The 23,401-nt window shown below is 36.2% G+C and overlaps 1 protein-coding gene across 3 annotated transcripts in view; it reads right to left on the bottom strand.

Annotated features, from left to right (window-relative positions):
- ttll7.L (tubulin tyrosine ligase like 7 L homeolog) overlaps window positions 1-23,401 on the bottom strand; it is a 136,226-nt gene that overhangs the window by 53,620 nt on the left and 59,205 nt on the right. For all 3 annotated transcript variants that reach the window (XM_018256687.2, XM_018256686.2, NM_001092004.1), the window contains 3 exons: window positions 22,702-22,775; window positions 16,611-16,746; window positions 10,683-10,769 (listed from right to left, as the gene is read on the bottom strand). In XM_018256687.2, the coding sequence (XP_018112176.1) occupies window positions 10,683-10,769; window positions 16,611-16,746; window positions 22,702-22,775 (297 nt within the window). The remainder of the gene's footprint in view (window positions 1-10,682; window positions 10,770-16,610; window positions 16,747-22,701; window positions 22,776-23,401) is intronic.

The raw sequence follows: 23,401 nt of genomic DNA, 5'->3' as shown, positions 1-23,401 counted from the left end.
TACTTCGACCATCGAATGGGCTACGTCGACCTTCGACTACAACTTCGAATCGAAGGATTTGAACTAAAAATCGTTCAACTATTCGACCATTCGATAGTCGAAGTACTGTCTCTTTAAGAAAAAACTTTGACCCCCTAGTTCACCACCTAAAAGCTACTGAACCCAATGTTAGCTTATGGGGAAGGTCCCCATAGACTTGACTAAGTTTTTTTGGTCGAAGGATAATCCTTCGATCGTTGGATTAAAATCCTTCGAATCGTTCGATTGGAAGGATTTAATCATTCGATCGAACGATTATTCCTTCGAACGTTCGATCGCAGTATTTGCGCAAAATCCTTCGACTTCGATATTCGAAGTCGAAGGATTTTCATTCCCAGACGAATATCAAGGGTTAATTAACCCTCGATATTCGACCCTTGATGAATTTGCCCCTAAAAGTTACCTTAAAGGTGAACCACCCCTTTAACTCTTAGTTAGTCCGCGACTTGAAGGGGGACACATAACTGTTCAGTTAGCTTGCTTTTGATCCTTAGTATGCAGCTCAGATTCAAAAGCAAATGGTTATGACCCATATGGCCTCCCCTCAAGTCACTGATTAGTTACTCACTGGTAACCAATAAGAGAGCTGCAAAGTGGAAAGTAGTGTTCTGTGTCTGGAAATTATATTAAGTTTCCCAGGAATAGGAAAGATTGGAATACTGTAAAAGGAGACTTCTACTCTGTCAGTGGCACTCTGAATGTCTTAGGTGCTATAGATTGCACTAATAACAAGTGACAATATTGCGTGTTTTCTTTAAAATAACGCACAAAATATTGCATGCTATGAAATACCGCACACAGTTCGTGGAAAATTAACAAAAACAATCCCTTCTTAAGTCAGACAAGTGAACTTTTAGTGAATCGATCATTAATTCTAAAAATATAAGAAGTGATGCCATTTTTCACACAAGCTATAAATAACACTCACTTTTTTAACGTTTTGAGAATTGGCCCCAAATAAAAGTGTAATAAATGTAAACTTGGACTTTCAGTTAAAGGGTGTGTGCCTTGTGAGACAAGCTCTCATCATAGGCATATACCTACATTTCCACCTGGTTGTGTGTCTAGACTACTGTGCTTTGCCAAGAAAATAAATATAACAATATCAGTACCTTCAATCCTCCACACAAGAATGAAACATGACAATATACTTTCAGAAATACATTTATTTTATTTTACCAATGCTACACTACTTTTATATAATATTCACAGGTATAAAGGAAATGTGTCCTATTATGACAACTGTAGGCATTTAATAAATGGTTTTGGGTTTGACTTTGTGTGTTTGAATCATATATGAATATTTAATGTTTTTTTAACTAAATTCTTAAAGAATAAACTTTTTTAAAAAAACAAAATACACAGGCTCCTTAACTAAGAAAGTGCATAGAATCATCTCAATTCACCCTATTTCTTCTATGAACTCCTGCCTCAACCAAAACTTTTCTCCATATTCTGGAAGTTTAGACATGTGACATACATTACACACAAATGGGGGGAGCTTGCACCTCTTACTTAAAAGGTGGCAACATTGCAGGTAAAGAGGTAGGTACAGGGCTAGCATACAGATATACTAGCAAACATTATACCTTGCACCTCATTCATCAAAGATGGTTGAGCTAGCAAACTCATGCACAGCTCTAGTATAATGGAGCACTAATAGGCACTTGTACATACCACTGTAATGGATTCTGTCTTTCCAGGTTAATATGGAAAACACTGGAAGCTGCACAAGAATACTTTTTGTTGCTGTTGTTGCTGCTCTTTGTTGCAGCACTTTCTAAAATTTGTATAAAGCTCACAAACATTTTAGCACATTGTTCTGCTACTTTAATAAACACATTTATTATAAGCACTCATTAAACAATGTAAATTGTCTACCTCCTGTTTTAATGCTGCACGCTAGCGCCATTGAAATATAGTGTAATATTCTATGTGTTTTGAGTACGGAATAATTTATTATTGCCTTGCTCTCGGCTTCTTTGTTAACGTTACTAGGAAAATGGATTTTTCGTCAAGCAAACAGCAAGGTGCATAGCTTTCTGCTGATATATTGTCAAGTCAGTGAAGAGAAATAAAGATTAGTATGCATCTCTTCCATGCGAATATAAGAATTGTAGCAGGAAATTGTGAAAACAAAGTGAAGTATAACCTTTGTGAACTTTAAGAAGAAAAATGCAGTAGACTAAAGAGGAAATTGAACTGATATTATTTGGTTCCCACTAGGTTAATATATACATTATCCAAAGTGGTATGATGGAATCAGTTGTATACAGTAAATAAACATTTACTTTTGCTTACTGCCACAATATTAGCCTTGCACTGTAAGGAATCAAACTACAGAATCCCCAATTACCTCATATGTATCAAAGCAGATATATATTCAGAGAAGGCCTGTATTGGACCTGGAATTTTTTGACAGCCATGGATTTGCTGCAAAATTCCGCATTTGCCATCTGAAAATTTTTTCGCGAAAATTTGCTGTGACAAAAAAGTTGCAGAGACAAAAATGATGCAGAGACAAGAAAAATTGTTGACACGTAAAAACATTGTTGGTGCCTATTGACTAAAGTGTGTTTTGCAAATTTTTTGCCATTTCACAAATTTTTTGCCAAAGCGAAACGGGACAGATTCGCTCATCACTAGTGGAAAGATGTGTGCTTAAATATAGAGGGAACAGATTTTAATTAAGCACAAAACTAAATCCAGAACACTCCCTTTGAATAAGTCAATGTCATTCTGATCATGCTATGTTGCCCCTTCTTACACCCTATGCCTATATAAACCCTGTACCATCAGCACGTTTTGTTCAATTTGCAACAAATAAGGAGGCAATGATGGAAAACATTACATTTCATCTATAGCTGAGATCTACATTTAGCTGGCAGCATAAAAAGTAATCATTTTAAAGTAGAACTAAACCCCCATTGTGATAAGTCCCCATTGCTCCCCCTCCGCTGGCCCCCCTCCCTGTGCTGGCCCCTCTCCCTGCACAGTCTTACCCCTGAATTGTTTCCCCTCTAGAAATAGCACCCGCAAATGCAGAGTGAGCGCAACAGAGCTCACGGGCACCATAGTTTTCTCTTCTGTAATCTTCCTGTCTTCTTTTTCCCCTTCGGCAATTTGTGTCTCTTTCTGGCACATACTCAGTTGTCGGAATGATTGCTCCAACTGAGAATGCGCCAATACGCCTTAAAGAAGAAGATGGTGCCCGTGAGCTCTGCGGCGCTCAATCTGCATTTGCGGTCGCTAGAGGGGAAACAATTCAGGGGTAAGACTGTGCAGGGGGAGGCAGGGAGGGGGGCCAATGGGGACTAATCACAATGGGGGGTTTAGTTCTCCTATAAGCTTCAGTGCTCTGATGTTTATTATAAATATATAACATTGGATTTAGAAAATCATCTATAAAATGTTCAACACAATTCTTCACATATACAAAGTTAAACATTTTTGATGGGGAAGTAAACATAAAGGAGCATTGTTAGTTAATTTGTAGCTAGTCATGGGAAAACTACAGTTTGGATTGCAGATGGAAGCATTTAATGAAACGTAATGCATTAAATCCAATAGTTTTAGAGCACAGTACTTTAAATACAAGCCATGCCTTCTTCAATGTGTTTAGCCCTCATGGATTTATCCAGAATCTCTGTGGTGATATCCAGTTCATTGCCCTGTGAGATGAGCAAATTTGTGTCAACCCTAACTGCTGGAGTGGTTTGCAAGCCAGGCCAAAAATTGGTAGAGCAGGCATTATTCGACAGATGAAAATAAACGTGGAATGTCTGTTCTGCTATCCTGATTCACTTAAATTTGTTTATTTTAATTAAATCCACTAAAGCTGAACTGAGCCTCTAGCCATTGCTACTTATGGAAAACCACAAAATACTCCAGGTTTGTGCATTTAAAATTATGCGAATTCCATGACAAAATCATGTATTGTGATTTGCATATTAAAACAACAAAATGCAATGTTGTATATTTCTGTGGCTTGCAAGAAATGGCGCTAATATTTTCCTGATCAATTCCTGTCAATTCTTTCAGAAAAAAAACACAAAATGACTAACAGCACTCAACATTAAATAAGTAAGAAAGGTATAAAGTATAAAGAATAAGTAGCCATTGTAGTAATATCATGCTAATGACAAAGGCATATGAAGTATATATTATAAATTATAATTCAAATAAAATGTCAAAACTAAGGTAAAGACTTTACTTCAAAAGGTATTCCACAAGGGTGGATTTTAAAAGTTGTAATATGTTACAATATGGTTAACTATATAAATATTCATTGCAAATTTTTCTGCACTGTACAATATCTATTTAAGGAATATCACTACTAATGATGTAATGCCGATTTCTAATTGAAAACTCATTGTAATTTATCAGATTTGTCACTTAATTCCATCACAAATGTGTGAATTACTTTGATAATGTCAGATTAATATGCCATTTGATGCCAAATAATTATGGCACCGTTTTTTTCTTAGTATCATTAAGAAATTAATGGAATGAAGTGAAGATTTTATTATCAAATGCAGGTATGGGTCAACTTTAATAGCACAATGAAAAGAATTTTGCCTCAGAAGAAAATAACTGCAAAGAATTAAAACAATTCAAAAAGATACAGACAGTTCAGTCTAAGCCAAACACGTAAACATTTTTTACGTTAAGGTGTAAAACGCCTAATAAAATGTTGTGGGAGATTGGTAGGTAAGCAGGGTGACATTATTCAAAAGAACAAAATCTAGTAGCTTTAAATGAAAAAAAAAATATTCTATTGTTATAGTTAGACCCAATCGGTCAAACCAACCCATATCCATGGTATAAAGAGAACAGAATTATCTACTCAACATACATGTACAGAAAATGATGCATGTATGCACATATTAAATTAATCTAATATATTTTGTTTACTGGATCAATATAAATAACTCCCTTACAAAGGATGATAAATTAACTTCTTGAATATATATAGTTTTTAGATATGTAAATATTTATTAAACTGGTCCTTCAAAGTAACTTTTTTTCCCTAAATCAGCCACTTGACTCGTGCTGCTGAGTATTATGGAATACTGTTAGGTTAACTTTAGTCAGTGCTGTCACATATAATAAATATCCATTATACCCAGATGTAGTTACATATATAACATATCATTTATGGTAAGATATATAAGCATATGCAATTAAGCTGTTGTGGCCTGTCAAAGGATACTTCCTTAGATACTCGTCTCAGCTACCATGCACGGGATCTATCATCTGGAATGATTGGCACTAGTAGTTTTCTGGTTAAACAAGCCTTTCCATATTCTATTTGCACTGTAACCAAAGCAGTCATTTTGAAGAAGACTCCTTGGTTTCCCATTGACTGTCACTAGTCTGGAACAGAAATAAGGGTATTTTTATCAAAGAGCAAAGTCTGAGTTCACGACAGTCCACTAGAGTGAAATACAGCCTCTCTCCATTCATTTCTATGGGATTTCTAAAAGAGTATTAATAAATGGGTGAAAGTGAAAGTTCACCCTTTGATAAATATGCCTTTAAAAATGCCATAGAAATGAATGGAGAGAGGCGGTATTTCACTCTAGCGGACTGTGGCGATCTGTAACTTCACTCTTTGGTAAATATACCCCATGGAGTTGAGCAAAACCCCTTTGCACTGATGCCCCAGTTTTTGCATGGCAAAATTCCTTAAACAACTTGCAGAAAAATCCTTCAAACAAATGTGAGTGCAAAATTGTTTTTAAATATACTTTTTTTAATAACTGGTGTTACACTATTCTGGATTTGTATTTCTTTATGGGAACATGAGAAGCTGACCTGGAAGGAGGGAGAGACATGCTAAGGGTCAGGGCACACAGGCAGATTCAGGGAGATCAGTCGCTCGGCGACAAATCTCCTCTTCTTCAGGGCGACGAATCTCCCCGAACTGCCTCCCCTGCCTTCCCGTCGGGTAGAATGTAAATCGCCGGCGGGATGGCATTAGGCGCAATATGTTTTCCGAAGTCGCCAGAAGTTTCCACTTGGGGCAACTTTGGAAAACAAATCACGCAGAGTGCCTTCCCACCGGCGATTTACATTTTAGCCGGTGGGGAGGAGTTCGGGGAGATTAGTCGCCGCGAACAAGGGGAGCCAGCGGGATGGCACTCGCTGCAATTAGTTTTCCGAAGTTGCCTCACGAGGAAACTTCGGACGACTTCAGAAAATGAATCGCGCCGAGTGCCATCCAGCCGTCGATTTACAATTTAGCTGGCGGGAAAGCAGGGGAGGCAGTTCGGGGAGCAGCCGACTAATCTCCCTGAATCTGCCCTGACCCTAAAGGTCCTCATAGACGCAAAGATTTCTCTTGCCGAACGACCAATTTTAGTGAAGTCCGACGAATCCTACAAAATTATCGTGTGGTTAGTGGGATTCGACAATCGAACATCTTACGATTTTTCGGCCGACATCTGTCAGGAAATTGATCAGCCAGGTAAAAAAAATCTTTGTCGGTCACAGTGCAATCTATCTGTGTTTGCAGGGCCAAGCAGGCAGCTCCACTTTGTTTTCCTGGCAAATTGGTCTTTTTAGTTGATGGACAAATCGTACCATTGTACGACCGTTCCGAGATAATCGTTGTCTCACGATAATGATGGGATCTTTTAAAAATCTCAACATCTATGGCCAGCTTAACACTACAGGCAATATACCATATTTCCAGTTTGTAAGTAGGCAATTTGGCCAAATGGTGGTGGTAACAGATTGGAAAAATCATCCATGTCACCAATAAGAGTGGAAGGTTTAAAGGGGAAGTAAACCTCAAGAAAAAAAACTGGGACACTGGGTGCTGTTGTAATGTTTAAAAATATTGAACTATTTTTTGTTTTCTTCTCTGTTGCCATAGCAGCTGATCTACATACAAACTTTGCAGAAAACACCCTTTATGGGCGTAAGGGGTGTGTGTTAAATGCTAACTGTTCTTAGTAACTGCATGGATGTGTAACCTATGCTGTTGTTTGAATCCACCATATTAAACAACAGGAACTTTACAATACTTATATAAATAATACACATGTAACCCACTGTTAACTTATCTGTATTTAGTAATATTGAAATATGTTATGTTATGTTATGTTAATACTGCACAATGCATTATCATTTATCATTCTATCTAAACACTCAGAAGGGATTTTTTACAGTGAGAGCTGTGAAGATGTGGAATTCTCTCCCTGAATCAGTTGTACAGGCTGATACATTAGATAGCTTTAAGAAGGGGTTGGATGGCTTTTTAACAAATGAGGGAATACAGGGTTATGGGAGATAGCTCATAGTACAAATTGATCCAGGGAATGGTCTGATTGCCATCTTGGAGTCAGGAAAGACTTTTCCCCTCTGAGGCCAATTGGGGAGACTTCAAATGGTTTTTATTTGCTTTCCTCTGGGTCAACTAGCAGTTAGATTATATATAGACTTAATAGGTTGAACTTGATGGGCGTGTGTCTTTTTTCAACCTAATCAACTTACTATGTTATTGATCTTTAATTGAATGACTAAAACCAAACAATTGTTAATTAAAAGTACAAAGAATTTAGGATCAGGTACTGGACTGCACCCAAACCTTACTTCAATAACTATTGACTCATTGAATGTGTAAAAAATGTGTAAAAAATGTGTAAAAAATGCAGGCCCCAGATCTCAGTTTGCCTTATTTTGTTTTGGAAAATTGTGGATCTTAAAAAACACACTGTTTTTTTATAATGCAAATTTGAAGCTGAACTGAAAAATACCCTCCAGTTATTTTAAACAGAATCCTTTCACCACTACCAGCTCCAGTTTTTCTGGAGTTCATTTTAATGTCATTTAGAGAATGTTAATTCTCATCACTGTAAATAAGAAACGTATGCCCTTACTGAAGATCTAATTTTCTGCAAGCTAGTGGCTCACATCCTATGAAATAAAATATTGTGCAGTAGAGGTCACTGTAATACACTATGTTGGTACAGCTACTTTTTGTTTAACTTGTTTAACTTATTTTATTATTATTATTGACCACCATGGTATATTGAAAAATAAATAAATAAAACAGGTGTTGGAATATTAAGAATCTCTAATTATATATGACAACACAATGTGGAATGACCAGCTTTTAATATATTTTTGATCCCAACGTCAGACAAGTTAACGGGAATGTAAAGTCAAATAAAATCCCATTTTTACTTTCTTTATTGAAAAATAAATCTATCTCCATTATACTTTAATGAAAAATGTGTACCATTTTTATAATAAACCTGACTGTATGCAGTGAAATTCCCCCTTTGTTTTACTTGCTCTGACAGCTGCAGATAGGAAACTTCAGACGGTCCCTACAGTGTAACTGCTCTACAGGGAAACAATCATACTTTCAAACAGCAGGGGGGAGGCCCCAACCTTACTTCCCTGACCTTGAGCAGCTTTGTTTGTTTCCCTATAAAGCAGCCAGCAAATCTGTAGATATTTGTATCCGCAGACCAATTGCAGTCTGCATATTCTGATTATTAATCAGTCTTGCTGTATCGCAGTGGTCCCCAACCAGTAGCTCGTGAGCAACATGTTGCTCTCCAGCCCCTTGGATGTTGCTCCCAGTGGCCTCAAAGCAGGTACTAATTTTTGACTTCCTAGCTTGGAGGCAAGTTTTGGTTGTATAAAAACCAGATGTACTGCCAAACAGAACCTCAATGTAGGGTGACAATCCTACTAAATGGCCAATCACACCACTTATTTGGCACCCCAAGAACATTTTTCATGCTAGTGTTGCTCCCCAACTCCTTTTACTTCTGAATGTTGCTCACGGGTTCAAAAGGTTGGGGATCCCTGCTGTATCGGTTTCTATGGCAGATATTATTTGACTTGTGCTGTTTTGATAATTTATGACAATCCCTAATCTTAACCTCCCAACTGAAGCCCAGACCACACTGAGCATGTGCATGGTCTTGGTCTTGCAAAGATGCTTAACAAAGTTACAAGATGATGACCCACTGCGGCCAACTTGCATAAATTATTTTGTTTTATTAGGCTTCTGGTGCAGTAAGTTTATGTTTATGGTTTGTTTACAAAATACAGCATTCCTAGCATTATTCTATTTTAGACTTTAGTTCCCCTTTAAGACTGAGATTTTTTTTATAGCAAAAAATCATACATTTTCAACAGTCAAGTAAGGCTGAGTATTATCCTATGGTGAAAAACTTCCTACTAAATCAAAATTATTTAAAGATTTCCATTTTGGTGAGTATTTTAACAGAATGAACGTAAACTAACATTCCAACATTTTTGAGTTGTATCATTCATTGAGCTTCTGGAGTTAATTCTGTTGCCTGGTAAAACATTTGTGATCATTCCTATCCAAATAATGCTGATTTAATGTCGGGAACATTTTATGTAAAGAAAGTTTTTCAGGTTTTCTAAAGGGCAATGCCATACCAGGCCATAACGAAGAATACAGCATTGCTAAACAAACAGTAGGTGTCCCTCTTTTTATATGGAAACTTCCTCATTAAATTTGAAAGCAATTGGAACATGTCAAAATGGCCCCTGAGTATTGATGGGCTAAAACCAACACTTCAGGGGATGCTATAGATGATAAAGCTGCAAAGACAAAAATTATGCCTAAACAACATGATTTTTAACACAAAGATCTATAAGTAGTATTAGGTTAATCAAAAAGGCAGACATCGGCAAACTTGACTCTTTCAATTTTTCAGGCACTATTAAAACTACTGCCTACAATTTTTTGCAATTTGAAAATAGTAAAAAAAAGTCTCTCTCTGGTGATTATTTGTAGTTGATGTAATTGTAATTGCAGCGTTATAAGGTGTGATTTATCAAGTGTCCGTAAATTTAAACTATTGTTACTGCTTAGGAAACTTTTACAGAACCTTTCAGATTTAGCCACTTATTTTCCATGCAAGAATGAATCGTTCCAGCACGGAATCCATTTTCCCTGCATAAAAGAAATCAGATAGTTATTAATGCACAGATGTTAGTTAAGGATCCAATAGGGCAATAGAGGTGTATACAAAAGAGCAATAGGGGCGTAACTACATAGGAGGTAGGAATGCACCAAATACAGAATTCGGGATTTTTTCAGCAGGATTCAGATTTGGCTGAACCCTTCTGCCCGGCCGAACTGAATCTGAATCCTAATTTGGAATATAGAAATCATGTGACTTTTTGTCACAAAACATGGAAGTAAAAATTATTTTCCCCTTCCCACCCCTAATTTGCATATGCAAATTCGGATTCGGTTCGGTATTTGGCCGAATCTTTCGCAAACGATTCGGGGGTTCGGCCAAATCCAAAATAGTAGATTTGGTGCATCCCTAATAGGAAGATGACAATAAGGTTGCAGGGGGCCCAGGAGGTATAGTGGGCCCCATGAGGCCCTAATTAATAAGCAATTTCAACAAAATTCTAACAGTGGCTACATGAGTGTTTATTTGCAGTTTAACACCAGCCTAATGGATATGCAGTTAAAATTTTTTTTATCTAAGTGGATTGCCCAGCCTTCTACATAGCATTGGTCCACAGCTTCTCTAATCCCCTCTCTTCATCACATTAAACAGTCGTATGTTTCACATTATGAGTGATGTTATATATTATACTTAAAGAGTAATTTTAATTATTCAACATACCCTTGGCTCCTTTGGCCGTGTAGGTTTTCCTGACAGTTTCTCATCATCTAACTCACACTGCTCCAGCAGATCTAAAATATCTTCTTCCTGAAATGTAACACACAAGTCAGTATAAAACAGCTATACCATATTGAAAGAAGAAAACCTACAATCTAAATTACAGTATGAGCATATTTTGGCACAATGTTGCCCTACGTTATAAAATATATGAATGCTACAATTCACCAAGAAGTTTCTAGAATATACAAAAGACTCACAACACGGCAGATCATAGAACTCCAAGATGGCTTCTAATAACTTTATACTTTAAGGTTGGTAAGTGCATTAATTATATTATACAGGTATGGGACCTGTTATCCAGAATGCTCGGGACCTGAGAGTTTCCATATAACAGATTTCATACCTTATGTCTATTAGGAAATCATGTAATATTTAATAACCCCAATAGGCTGGTTTTGCTTCCAACAAGGATTAATTATATCTTAGTTTGGATTAAGTACAAAGTACTGTTTTATTATTACAGTGAAAAAGTAAATCATTTTTTGAAAATTTGGATTATTTGGATAAAATGGAGTCTATGGGGGATGGCCATTTCGTAATTCGGAGCTTTCTGAATAACAGATCCCATACCTGTACATGTGTTTAAGTCATGTGACTCAATGGACATCTCTAAGCACTGATTAGAACTAATGACATCACTAAGCACCAGTAAAGAAAATTACACGTAAGGAAGCATTTTGTCTACCATGGTTTTTGTAGCCCAAACACAAGGGAGCAGACCGACTAAAATCACCCAGAACCGTTCATCGCAAGGATCACCTGAAAGCACAAGCTCCTTGTCTTGTCATCTGAAAATTTGGTAGTGCGTTCAGACAAAAAGTTGCCATGCACTGCTGCTTTGCTTTCAGGCGATTCTTTGAGAGACAATATAGGGGAATTTAGATGTTTTGGTCCTGCTTCTTTGAAATAACGAAAAAATACAGCAGACAAAAAAAACTGAAATCTTCCCATGTACCATTGCCCTCATAAGGTTAGATTTTATAGGTTATTCAAAGCTCTCGTGTATTTTAAAATTAATAAAAGAACTGTGAATGGTAAAATGTGAACTACTGTGTGTAACTGTAGGTAACTATGCAATGTTACATTTAAGATTAAGATGACACAGGACAACCCTCAAGATATCTGACCAACTAGTCAGTGGGCCGAGGTGTGTATACTGTACAACCTGGCCATACATTTGATGGTGAAATACTAATGTTCTGTTCATGCAGACTTACAAATTATTATAGCTCCCCTAACCTCCTCACATGGAGTCTCACCATGTCAATGGGTGCAGGGTGTATCAGCAGATGAGGAAGTACATTTTCCATTTGGACAGATCAACTGTAGTCAAATAGGATTTCGGGATAGTTTGCTAAAAATTTAGGTGACATACCTGTCTATATTATCAGGTAGTATGGTTGAATTTGGGCAAAATGCCCAACCAGATCTAACAAATGATTTTGTGTGATGTTGTTTGAGTGTGATGTTGTTTAATAAACATATTATGTACTGGCTTTACTGTTTTCTTTTTATAAACTATGAAGTGACTTGACTTTTATCAAATTATTTGTTAGTAGCCAACACTAAAGGGCAGATCTATCAAGGGTCGAATTGAAAATCCGAAGTTTTGTTATGGTCACAACTGTCAAATTAGACTAGGGAGTTATTCAAATTCGATTTGAGTTTTTCGAAAAATTTGAATTCGATTTTTGAGATTTATCATAGCCTGGCCCTTTAAGAACTCTAATTTGATTATTAGCCACCTAAAACTTGCCAAATTGCTGTTAATTTTAATGGGAAATGTCCAGGGATCAATTTAGAGATGTTTGCAGCCTTCCTGACATTCGAGTTTTTTTTGGAGAAAAACTCAAATTGAGTTTTTAAAATTCGAATTGAATTTGATTCAAGTTTTCGGGTCGATCCTATTCACCCGAGTTTAAAAAATTAGATTTTTATAATAAATTTCGATTGGTTGGATTTCAGGTTCATGGAAGTTTATGGGAGTTTTAAAAAACTTACATAAATTTGAAATTCACTCTTAGGGCAGATTTATCAAAGGTCGAGGTGAATTTTAGAATGAAAAAAAAAAAAAATTTTTTGTGTACTTCGACTAGGGAATAGTCCAAATTCAATTTGAATTTGAAAAAAAATGGAAAATGAGAATATCAAAATTTATCATGTAATGTCTCTTTAAAAATTTGACTTTGACCATTCGCCATCTAAAACCTGCCGAATTGCTGTTTTAGCCTATGGGGGACCTCCTAGAACCCATTTGGAGTCAATTGGTGGACTTTGAAAAACCGAATGCGCTATTGCTTAGATTTGTACGTTTCGAATCCGGCCGAATACAGACCTATTCGATCGAAAATGGACCTGTTCGAAAAAAAAACTTCGACTTAATTTCGGTTGGTCTTCTTGAATTCAAATTTCGAAGTTTTTTTCAATTCGAAATTCGACCCTTGATAAATATGCCCCTTGATAAATGTGCCTCCAAGGGGCATATTTATCAAAATGTGAGATCCCCAAAGATAAACTCACCCACTCTCTATTCCTATGGGATTTTTAGAATCGAATTTACCAAATGATGAACTATAACTTTTACCCATTGATAAATACAATTCTAAAAATCCCATAGGATTCAATAGAAAGCGATTTTTTCCTGTGGTGATCTCTAATCTCACATTTTTATGAATTTGCCCCTTAGTTTGGAAAGGTATACTCTGCTATAAAAACAGTTAAAACACAAAACAATTACTAAACATAATATATTTTACACTGCTGTTACTGAAGCTATACAATATTTAAAGACCCAAATAAAAAAAAAAAATTTCAATGACAGATTCCCTTTAAACAACATACCGCACAGTGTCAAGAGCTCCTGCTGTGGAAAAGCATGTACTTTCCTTTATTCTATAGCATGTTGATTGTTTTCACCGTTTTCATAGAAGGTGTATCTATAAGTTTATAACCCTTACAAGTGCCCTTTCATCTACACCAAGCATCATTTTAGATCTTTCTTCTGTCAATATATAGCCTGTCGTACCCGTAGGCCATTGCATGCATTACTACTAGATCTCTAAAAAGCTTAAGGGCATTTCTTTTCTCCATTTACATTAATATTATATAGGCACTGATCATCTGGCCCGTCAGATTTCGTATCTCTGAGGAAAGGCATAAGATTTTTTACTCGGTGTTCAAGTTAAAACTGACTTTTATCTTTTATTCTAGTAGCCTCAGGTAAATACTCTTTTTATTATGTTTTTATGTATATGCAGCAGATGTTAAAAAATGTACTGTATACAGTATTACAGCTTATATGCAATTCATTTCAGAATACATTTTTCCTTGCTACATTTAGTTTTATATTTTTTTTTGTGAAGCAAAAAGTATGGGACAAAAAGGACTCAACAATCAAGGTTGCACTTTCTGAGCACACTACAAATGCTGGAAGGAAAGAAGGTTAAAAATCAAGACGTACTAGCAGGTGGCATTCAGAATCTTAATATAGGTCGCGAGTAAATGGTGATACGTGATATTTATTGCATACAAATCATACAGAAGGAGCATGCCAGTCCAGCATTCAAAATTTCAACTATATTTCAGCATGAAAATAGAACTTTTTAATTCAAGAATGTGGCCCACGTACACTTTATTAACAATGGAGTATTGACTATAGATAACAACACTTTGGGGGATCCTAAACATGCAGATTTAAGGAAAAAGGAGTGAGTTTCTGCACTCACTTGGGTTTTCAGAAATGTACTTTTTTACCTAAAACTTTTATTCTAAGTCAAAAACCTCCCCTGGAAAAAAAAGAGATCTCCACAAAACTGGCACTGGAAATCCAGACTTTATCAGATTATCCAGCGCAGATCACAATGTTAAGAAACAACTTCAAGGACATCTGCCATTGATTTCTACATGATCTTGATAGGTCTGAGATGTAGTATTTTAGGATTCAGATTTTTAGCACCTTTGGGAAATAATAAATCTGTAATAATTCATGTTTTTTGTTCCCTTTTAAAAAACCTGACCAGAAAAATTTGAGGCTTAATAAATGCGCCCCCAAATATTACAACCAACTGGTTTTCACTACTGATAACAAATGACCTAACAAATGCTTGACTCATCTTATCTAGATATTTCAGAATCATTTGTTATGTATTTCTAAATTTAATATGTTTAAGAGATAATGTAATACAATAGATTAAATTACCCAACTACAATTTGCTTTGTGAGATTGTGGCAAGAACTGTTTTTAAAGTTAAGCATGGCTCTTTAGCAATGGTCAACTGCAAGCTACTATAACTTTTCCAGTTGCAATGGGATTATTAAATATATCACTCAGAAAACCCAAACATTAACATTTGACAAAAAACAAAGATCATCAGTCATGACAGTTGTTACTGTTCAAAGTACTTAAACCAAAACTATCTGAAAAAGGGCAACTTTTAAATTAGAAATAAAGAAAAAAGTTTATTCCCATCAAGTATATACCCAAGGGAAATATATTCACAATTTAAAACCTTTATAGTTTTCTTTTTCGAATGAAACATAAGCAAAACCATTCATCAAAAAAAAAAAAAAAACGAGAAGTCAAGTTTTATGCAAAAAAAATCTCAGAGGAGAAAATTCATCTTTTCACATTTGTCTTACATTTGCAGTATTTAATATGTGAGTAGTCCTACCCTTCCATTAATTGAAGTCTGGTGCACAGAAGTGCAATTGGCACATGCAGTCAAAGGATCTCCAATAATAGAATTCCCAAGAGATACTGTTGTCCATTTATACTTTCAAAATTAGTAAAATGCAAGCACTGTCTTTATATAATAAATATTTGTACTAATTTATAACAGTTCAGTGGTTCTCATGTACAGAACATGTAACCTCTAATTTGACAATATTACCTATAATGCCTCTTGAATCACAAATGATAACCCTTGGGTCACAATATTGGCAATGTTTTACCTTAACAATCTTGTTATTAAGGACCTGTGGCTATAGGTATTTCAACCAGTATAGACTAATGACATATATTGATATGTGTAGCTGCAGCTTGATTCTGTATAATAATCTGCTAGAATTCCTACTTTGTAAAAAAGGAACGGTTTGAAATGAGCTACAAGCAGCACTTTAGCATATCGAGTCTAGTGTAACACTTTATTATTGTGCTAATTCAAAACTAAGAAAAGTTTGAGCCCTGACTTTCTAGACTGTAAGCTAATAAACACTATGATCCAGCTATGATGGTGATTCTTCTATAAGAAAAGAAATTCCAGGTGCTTGAACAACAGAAACTATAAATTATCTACTGTATACAGGCCCGAGGTTGACAAACTCTTGACTACCAGCTACTATGAATTACAAACTTAGCCTCCTCAACCAGCGAATGTCAGATTTAAGATGGAGGCAATGTAGTTTACAACAGCTGGAGCAATTACATTTCACATCACTGTATAGTTCTGCTATCTTTTATTGTGCCAGCTTCATCCTAAATTGTGTGTTATTGCCGGAACAGTTCCGCTGAGTGGTTATAAAGCTAGGTTAACCACCCTGTGTGTACTGAAATATAAATAAAACTGTTCTTTGTTTTATCCGGTGCATGATGCCATATTTTGCTGATTTTGGTTCTTCTTTGTAACAGTGCTTTGCTTCAACGCTAAAGATGCCCTATCTCTACCTTTGTACCTACATTGCAGAATGATTATACTTTGTATAATTATGTTTTAATGACTTTGTGTATTTTATGATTGCGTTCAAACTGTCACACAATGACATATTAGGGAAGTATTTCATGCTCAACCCCCTTGTGTAGCATGCAGTGGAGTTTGATTCAGATAATGTGCTCATCCACGGTTTATATCTATTCATGCACAAGTAAAGCACCTTCATTCTTTTCAAAGGATTATTCATCTCTCGCTGGAGGGAGGCAGCTCTGCCAGCAAGGAATGTCTGGAAGGCAGTGGCTAGCAGACCTTCATATTTTTCTAATAACAGCTTATCCTCAGGTGGGTAAATGCGCCTGGGAAAAGAGAAGAAAAATAGCAAACACAAAGAATTCTGAGAATGTCAATATTTGTTAAAAACAGTTTTGTTGTTACAAACAGAGAATTTCCTCACTTTATAAAAGGGTTAATCTGTCTTTCCATCAGGTATACAAAAAATCCCTTTAATGTTTACTATTTAAATGTTATAATCCAAGATCCTTAGAGTACATTAACCTCATTAACATAATGACGAAACCGCAATTCTGCATGGATTAAAATCCCCCAAGTAGCTTTATGGATAGCTATCATATGCCACATTGCACAAATATTCCTACTCATCCTAGCCTGAATAAATCCCACATGGTTCACCACAAATTGCTTTCTCTACATACAACAGTATGTACAGCAAAAGTAAAAGTATGTAGCATGGTTGAAAATTTCTACCACAAATATTTATTAATGTAAATGTTTCTATAATATTCAATATCTTCCTCCGTGTCCTACAAAACATGCCCTGTCCAATAAATGATGGTACATCTATGACAGCAGATAAGTGTTACACTAATAAGCAAGCAAGTACGCTGGCACTACATTTATAATTTCCTGTGGGCAGAAATACAATTTACATGTTATGAAATTACTTCTCTCAATACTAAATAAATGTTGTATATGCCAGAAAAAAAAGAATGAGTTTTCAATATGACTAGCTGTTTGGATTTAATACGACCGTATTTCAGTCTCAGCACAGTCCAACAGCCTGATTGGGTGGTACCATAGGTGTGTGTCTAAAGAAGTACAGGAGCTGTGACTATGAATTGGAATCCAGCAGTGGATCACTGTCCTTACCATGCACAAGTATCATTTGTGATTAACAGAACAACATAATTTGCCTAACTCCAACTGGTAAGTATAGGGCAATATGCCATATAGCCTTTCAAAGTCACCATTCCTGTAACTAAATAAATAAATTGGCATTAACTACAAGTACTGTACATTTTTGCTGGGACTGAAGCCCGAAACAAGCACATAAAAAAAAAGTTTAGATGCAAGCTTGAATAGTAATATCTTCCAGCTCCTTGCACAGAAATGTCCATTTCTTTTTTTATCTACAGCAGCACTGAAGACATGTTACTCTAGCAAACTGTTAAGTTAAACATGATATATAAGACAAATGAGGCACCTGAATTGACATGATAGCAATTTTATTGTTATGTTTATTGGAACATGATTAGGTTTGCATTGAACAGAAGAAAGGTTCATACCCAAAAATTAATAGTATTATAAAACTCAAGGGAATTCTCCAGCATTAAGGGGTGAAGTAGCTCAAAATATACCCACTTTCTCTATATGGAGCTAAAAAATAGGATTGGTTTACATACAATCAAAATTTTAAAAATGCTGACACTGTCTTTTAGCTCAAAAAATATAATCCCAAATCATTATTACTCTGCTTGTGATTTGCATCAGCAATAAACATTTTGACGAACTGACAATCATCAGCTTCAGTAAAACTGTCACTTCCTTCAAACAGTTTGCTGACAGTGAGGATAGTGCAAATAACTGGGGAAAATATTGAACTGCTGCTCCGTATGTCTAGTTTAATAATTAATAAATACATTTTCAGTTTTATATATACATATTATATATAATTTATATTGTGGAGGCGCGTCATCAAAAAATCTACAAATACAAAATCACTTTCCTCATTTCAATAAACATTATTCACTTTAAAAGAAGAGCGCCAGCCTTCTCTGCATTCGTTTAAAAGTATCTTAGCTTATAATGAAGCTTTCACTTTAATAGTGTGTAAGAGACAAAATGTGCCTGTGTGTAAGAAAGCCTGTGAGGTATAGCAAGCAAAACTAATTACACTTACAAATCTAAATGAAGAAATACAATGGTAAGATGGTTTGCAATATGCTATTACTGAACATTGTGTAGTCAGTGAATAGTTAGTGCAGGCCTAATGACGTAAATAAACATAGCCCGTGGCACTCTATTATCCATCCTTTAGAATAAAGATGGGAAGCAAGTTGTTTGCTTCTAGGTGGTTAATTGGAAATGGTTTCGTCTGGAAAGCACAATCATGTTTTATCTACTGTTACGCCTTCAACGGCGGTTTGCTCCTGTCTGGCAGGTCAGGCTTGTGTAATCGCTAACCTGCTAGTTCCTCATCTGAACTAATACCAGACACGCTAAAATAAAATCTGTTGCCATCAGTGTATATCATTTAGCAGGATAGGTTACTCAAACGCCATGCAACTTCATGTGTTCTCGCAAGATTGCTGGTGCAAACTGAAACATTCAGCCACTGAACATATCTCCCCTGTACAGTTTCATTTAGTACACAAAAAATGGACAAAGAGGGAGGAAAAAAAACCATTTGTAAAACAAATTAATAGAATTGGCTGCTCCGAAGTAAAAATCAAGTCCACCGGAATCAAATGTCTCATTTCTGTAAACTGGAGATATTTCTTCTGAATTTATAGCATATATTATGAGTATTGAATAAGTACATTTAATACGCATATAATCATGCCGATGCAATGGACTCAAATGTGCTCTGATCTTTGCCGAGGAAATGTGTGTGAGAAAAAACAATATGATTTCTCATCAGGACAAGATGAAAAAAAAAATCTTAAACGCATTTTGAATAAGATAAACATAGAAATTGTCGTAAGTGCTAACTGTGAAGGACATCCTCTTTTCTGAAAAGATTCCCTGTACATCCAGGCAAGAACCCCGATGACTAGACTAATCACTTGCTTATTTTTTCCAGTAACACAGAGTTTCCAAGAAGAACACTTGGATTCAATTACGGTTTCCTGATTTTGACTCCTGGCCAGCCAAGGTTTCGAGCATTTCACATGGAGCCTTCAGCCCCCACACCCGATCTCCAGCCAAGTATTTCTGTAGTGAAGCTTGTTTTCTTTTTGTTTCCGATCAAATTTAATTATCTTTTTCCTTTATTGTTACTGGAGCTATTATTTTTAATTATATTCAGCACACTTAACTGTTCCTTTTTAGGGCATGCTTAACCCCTTTAGGTCTAATGTTGCAAAGTCCATTACAATAGTCTCTTCACAGTTAACTCTTTGGCTGCACTAACTTTGCTATTTAAATCAGAGGAGAGATGTGACTGAATGAGCTACTAGTTCCTTGTAGAAATATATTGGTAGCACATCTTTGAGGTTGCAGATATTTTATGACGAATGGAAAACGTTTTTCATGACTGGGGTATCAAGATTTCACTCCTTATTATTCGCACCTTTTTGTGAATTCATTTTTCTGCACCCACGGACTACAACATCTGTGTAATTGAATATATCTGAACTGCCAGAGATGAAGAGCTGATAAAATCACAGGTCCTTTTTGTAATGGTATGGGATCCATAATCCTGGTACCTGTTATCCAGAAAGCTCCAATATAAAGGCAGGCCATTTCCCATAGACTCTTTTTAAACATAGAATCCAAATTGTTAAATACAATTTCCTTTTTCAGTGTAATGATTATAAAGCAGTACCTTGTACTTCATCCCATCTAAGATATTAATAATCCTTATTGGAGGCAAAACAAGCCTATTGGGTTTATTCAATGCTTAAATGATTTTTTGGTAGACTTAAGGTATGAGGATCCAAAATACAGAAAGATACGATATCCAGAAGCCTCAGGTTCCAAGCATTCTGTATAACAGGTCCTAAACATGTAAGAAGCTGCAAGTTCCAGTATCCCCATATGCTGCGGGTGTTGGAAATCACAGGAAAACAACAGCTGCAAGCGTATCCCCATGCCCTCAAACAGAAAAGAACTTTTCGAGCTGTCAATGTCTAGGGCTTGTACTATACCTAGAACATTTAGGGCTCTTACACATGAGCGTTTTTGCCTGCGCTCCCCTGCGTTCCGTTTTTCGGCGTTCAGCCGCAGGGGAGCGCAGGAATAGACGCATTTAATTATTTCAAATGGGGCTGTACTCACACAGGCGCATGTAGGCGCCGAACGCAGGAAAAATGCAGCATGTTGCGTCTCAACCTGCGTTCGGCGCCTACATGCGCCTGTGTGAGTACAGCCCCATTTGAAATAATTAAATGCGTCTATTCCTGCGCTCCCCTGCGGCTGAACGCCGAAAAACGGAACGCAGGGGAGCGCAGGCAAAAACGCTGTGTAAGAGCCCTTAAAAGGCATTTGCCAGTTCACAGCCATTTTGCATCACTGCATTAGTGTTGTTAATGAGAAATACAAAATTATAATAGCATTTACACCATATTTACATATGAAAAATGGATGTGCTGATTCCAAAGTCATACATACACTATAGTGATGAGTGAATCTTTCCCATTTCACTTTGCCAGAAAATTTGCAAAACGGCTGAAAAATTCATGGTTTTTTTTTTTCGTGCAGCTTTTTTTTTTCATGCACAATTGGTGTTTTTTTCTTACTCCAAATGCGTTAACATCGGTGGGAATTTTCTCAATTATTCTCGGTGAAAATTTACGTGGCAAATTTTTGCCACTGTCTCTCAAAAAATTTAATGATGGCGAAAATGTGGTGCAAATACATGCTTGCTGAAACAACGTGCTCATCACAAGTGGACTGGTTACAATAATTACTAAATTACAAACAAACACTATTAACAAATGCACTTTCAACTTGCATTGAGCACCAATGTCCCCTTTTTGTCCTGAAAATCATGCAACAATACAAATTGTGTGAATTGTTGGCAGAAAATCACAAATTTTTCAGATTTTCAAATGAAAAACAGCATCAAAATGTCCGAAACCCACGAAAATCAAGAAGGCTAGAAACTTTTTCCAATTGCAAAAGGGACATTTGCCATTGACTTCTACATGACTTCGACAGGTTTAAGATGGAGTATTTTCTAATGGGGATTTTTAGCAGCTTTGGAGCATAAAAAAAATCAAGGTTGTTTTCCTCCACAAATTCTGATATATTAACCCTTAAGAACTCAGCCAGAAAAATTCAAGGCTTAATAAATAGGCCCCTTCGTGTCTTGGGTCTACACACCCACCTGGCTTGCATCTAGTGAATCACAGGCTAATTGTCACAGTCTACATCAGTTGTCTATAAATGATGCCACTCTGCTTTCATGCAATGATAAATCTTGCACCTGAGTAGTAACCCATAGCTACCCATCAGTGACTGGATTTTTTCAGACACCTGCAGGTTAAACAGTGAAAATTAAACCTTTTACTTGTTTCCATGGGTTACTGCCCACGTGCAAATTTGCCCAGTGTTTATAAATGAGCCCCCTTTAGGGGGAACTGTGAGTGGAAATGCTGCATTGTGGTTACAAAAAGGGCAATTTGTGTTCATATTTTTATACCTTGCATATTGTATTTGTAAATGAGCCTTAATCTTTTGTTTAAAATCAACATTAAGGGTCTTTTACACCAATCTTTTGGAACTATTTAAGAACAATTTCAAGCAACTTCAGCACACATATGCTGCTACATCTTTTATCGCCACATTCATCAACGTGAGTTGAGATGCAAGGCAATTTTTATAGATATGAAGTGCTTGCCAGATTTTACGTACTTCTTCATGCTTTTGCACATAACCTCTGCCAATCCACGTTGATCTTAATTCTTCCCACTACAAAGAAGTTTCCATCCTGGATTTGGACTGAGAAGTAATATACTTAGAAGCAAAATCTTTTTTGGACTCCAAGCATAACTTGGATATTTGTAGATCATTCCCCAATGTTAACTAATTATTTTGCACATTAATAAAGCATGTATGTAGCTCATTTGTGGCACTTTCTAGGCTATGCAACCAGACAGAAGCATATTCAAAATATGCACGCAAATAACCTTGTGACTAAGCACTGTCTGCAACAAAGCTCTGATGAATGATGTGTGAAACTGCAAGAATGTCCAAAAAACACTAATACAACACTGATGATAAATAAGCCCATGTTTGTACTATAAAAAGGAAACATTTTTAAGATTCTTATAGTAACAATAAGTTCTTACCTGTAATTCCCCAAGTGTCGGTTTTCATACTCTTCCCTAGAGATCTGTTTTCGTACTTGTGAAAGCCTTTCTTTCTACAGATCAGAACATAAATTAGCAATATTTATAAAAAGCTACTTTGAATGGCATACATGTTTTTAATAGAAAGAAATAAGATTCCCCTCCACACAGGATTGGTGATCATATTCAATGTATAGTAAGGTGTCTGCTCCTGTTATTATACCATCACTATTATGTAGGAACACTGGGCGCTGGCTTTTTTAAGACTTCCTTTTTTCCCGGTCACTTGGTCCTACTATTGTGAAAATTCCCTCATTGATAAGCCAAAAAGTAATTACAAGTAGAGCAAACTAGAAATCATGTTATAAAGCAGATAAGTAAAAACAGCCTGTTAACATGGAAATGCAAAAAAACCCAGAAATTGACTTTTAGGGCAGAGACACACGGGAAGATTTGGGCAGATTTAGTCGCCTGGCGACTAATCGCCTCTTCTTTGGGCGACTAAATCTCCCCGAATCTTAGCTGTGCCCTTAACCTTAATGACCATAGTATCTTTTCTACAACTGTGGGGCTTTTCCTATGAGAATGTGATCTAGGAGGGTATGTACAATATGAGAACAATATTGGCTTATTCAATGCTAAAGATGGCTATACAGGCATATCCTGAGGTTGCCAAACAAGTGGATTTGCCCACCCTTGT

The sequence above is a fragment of the Xenopus laevis genome, chromosome 4L (assembly GCF_017654675.1).
Source record: "Xenopus laevis strain J_2021 chromosome 4L, Xenopus_laevis_v10.1, whole genome shotgun sequence".
Taxonomy (NCBI): domain Eukaryota; kingdom Metazoa; phylum Chordata; class Amphibia; order Anura; family Pipidae; genus Xenopus; species Xenopus laevis.
The sequence above is the reverse complement of the archived record's forward strand: the minus strand, read 5'-3'. Positions and strand labels throughout refer to the sequence as shown.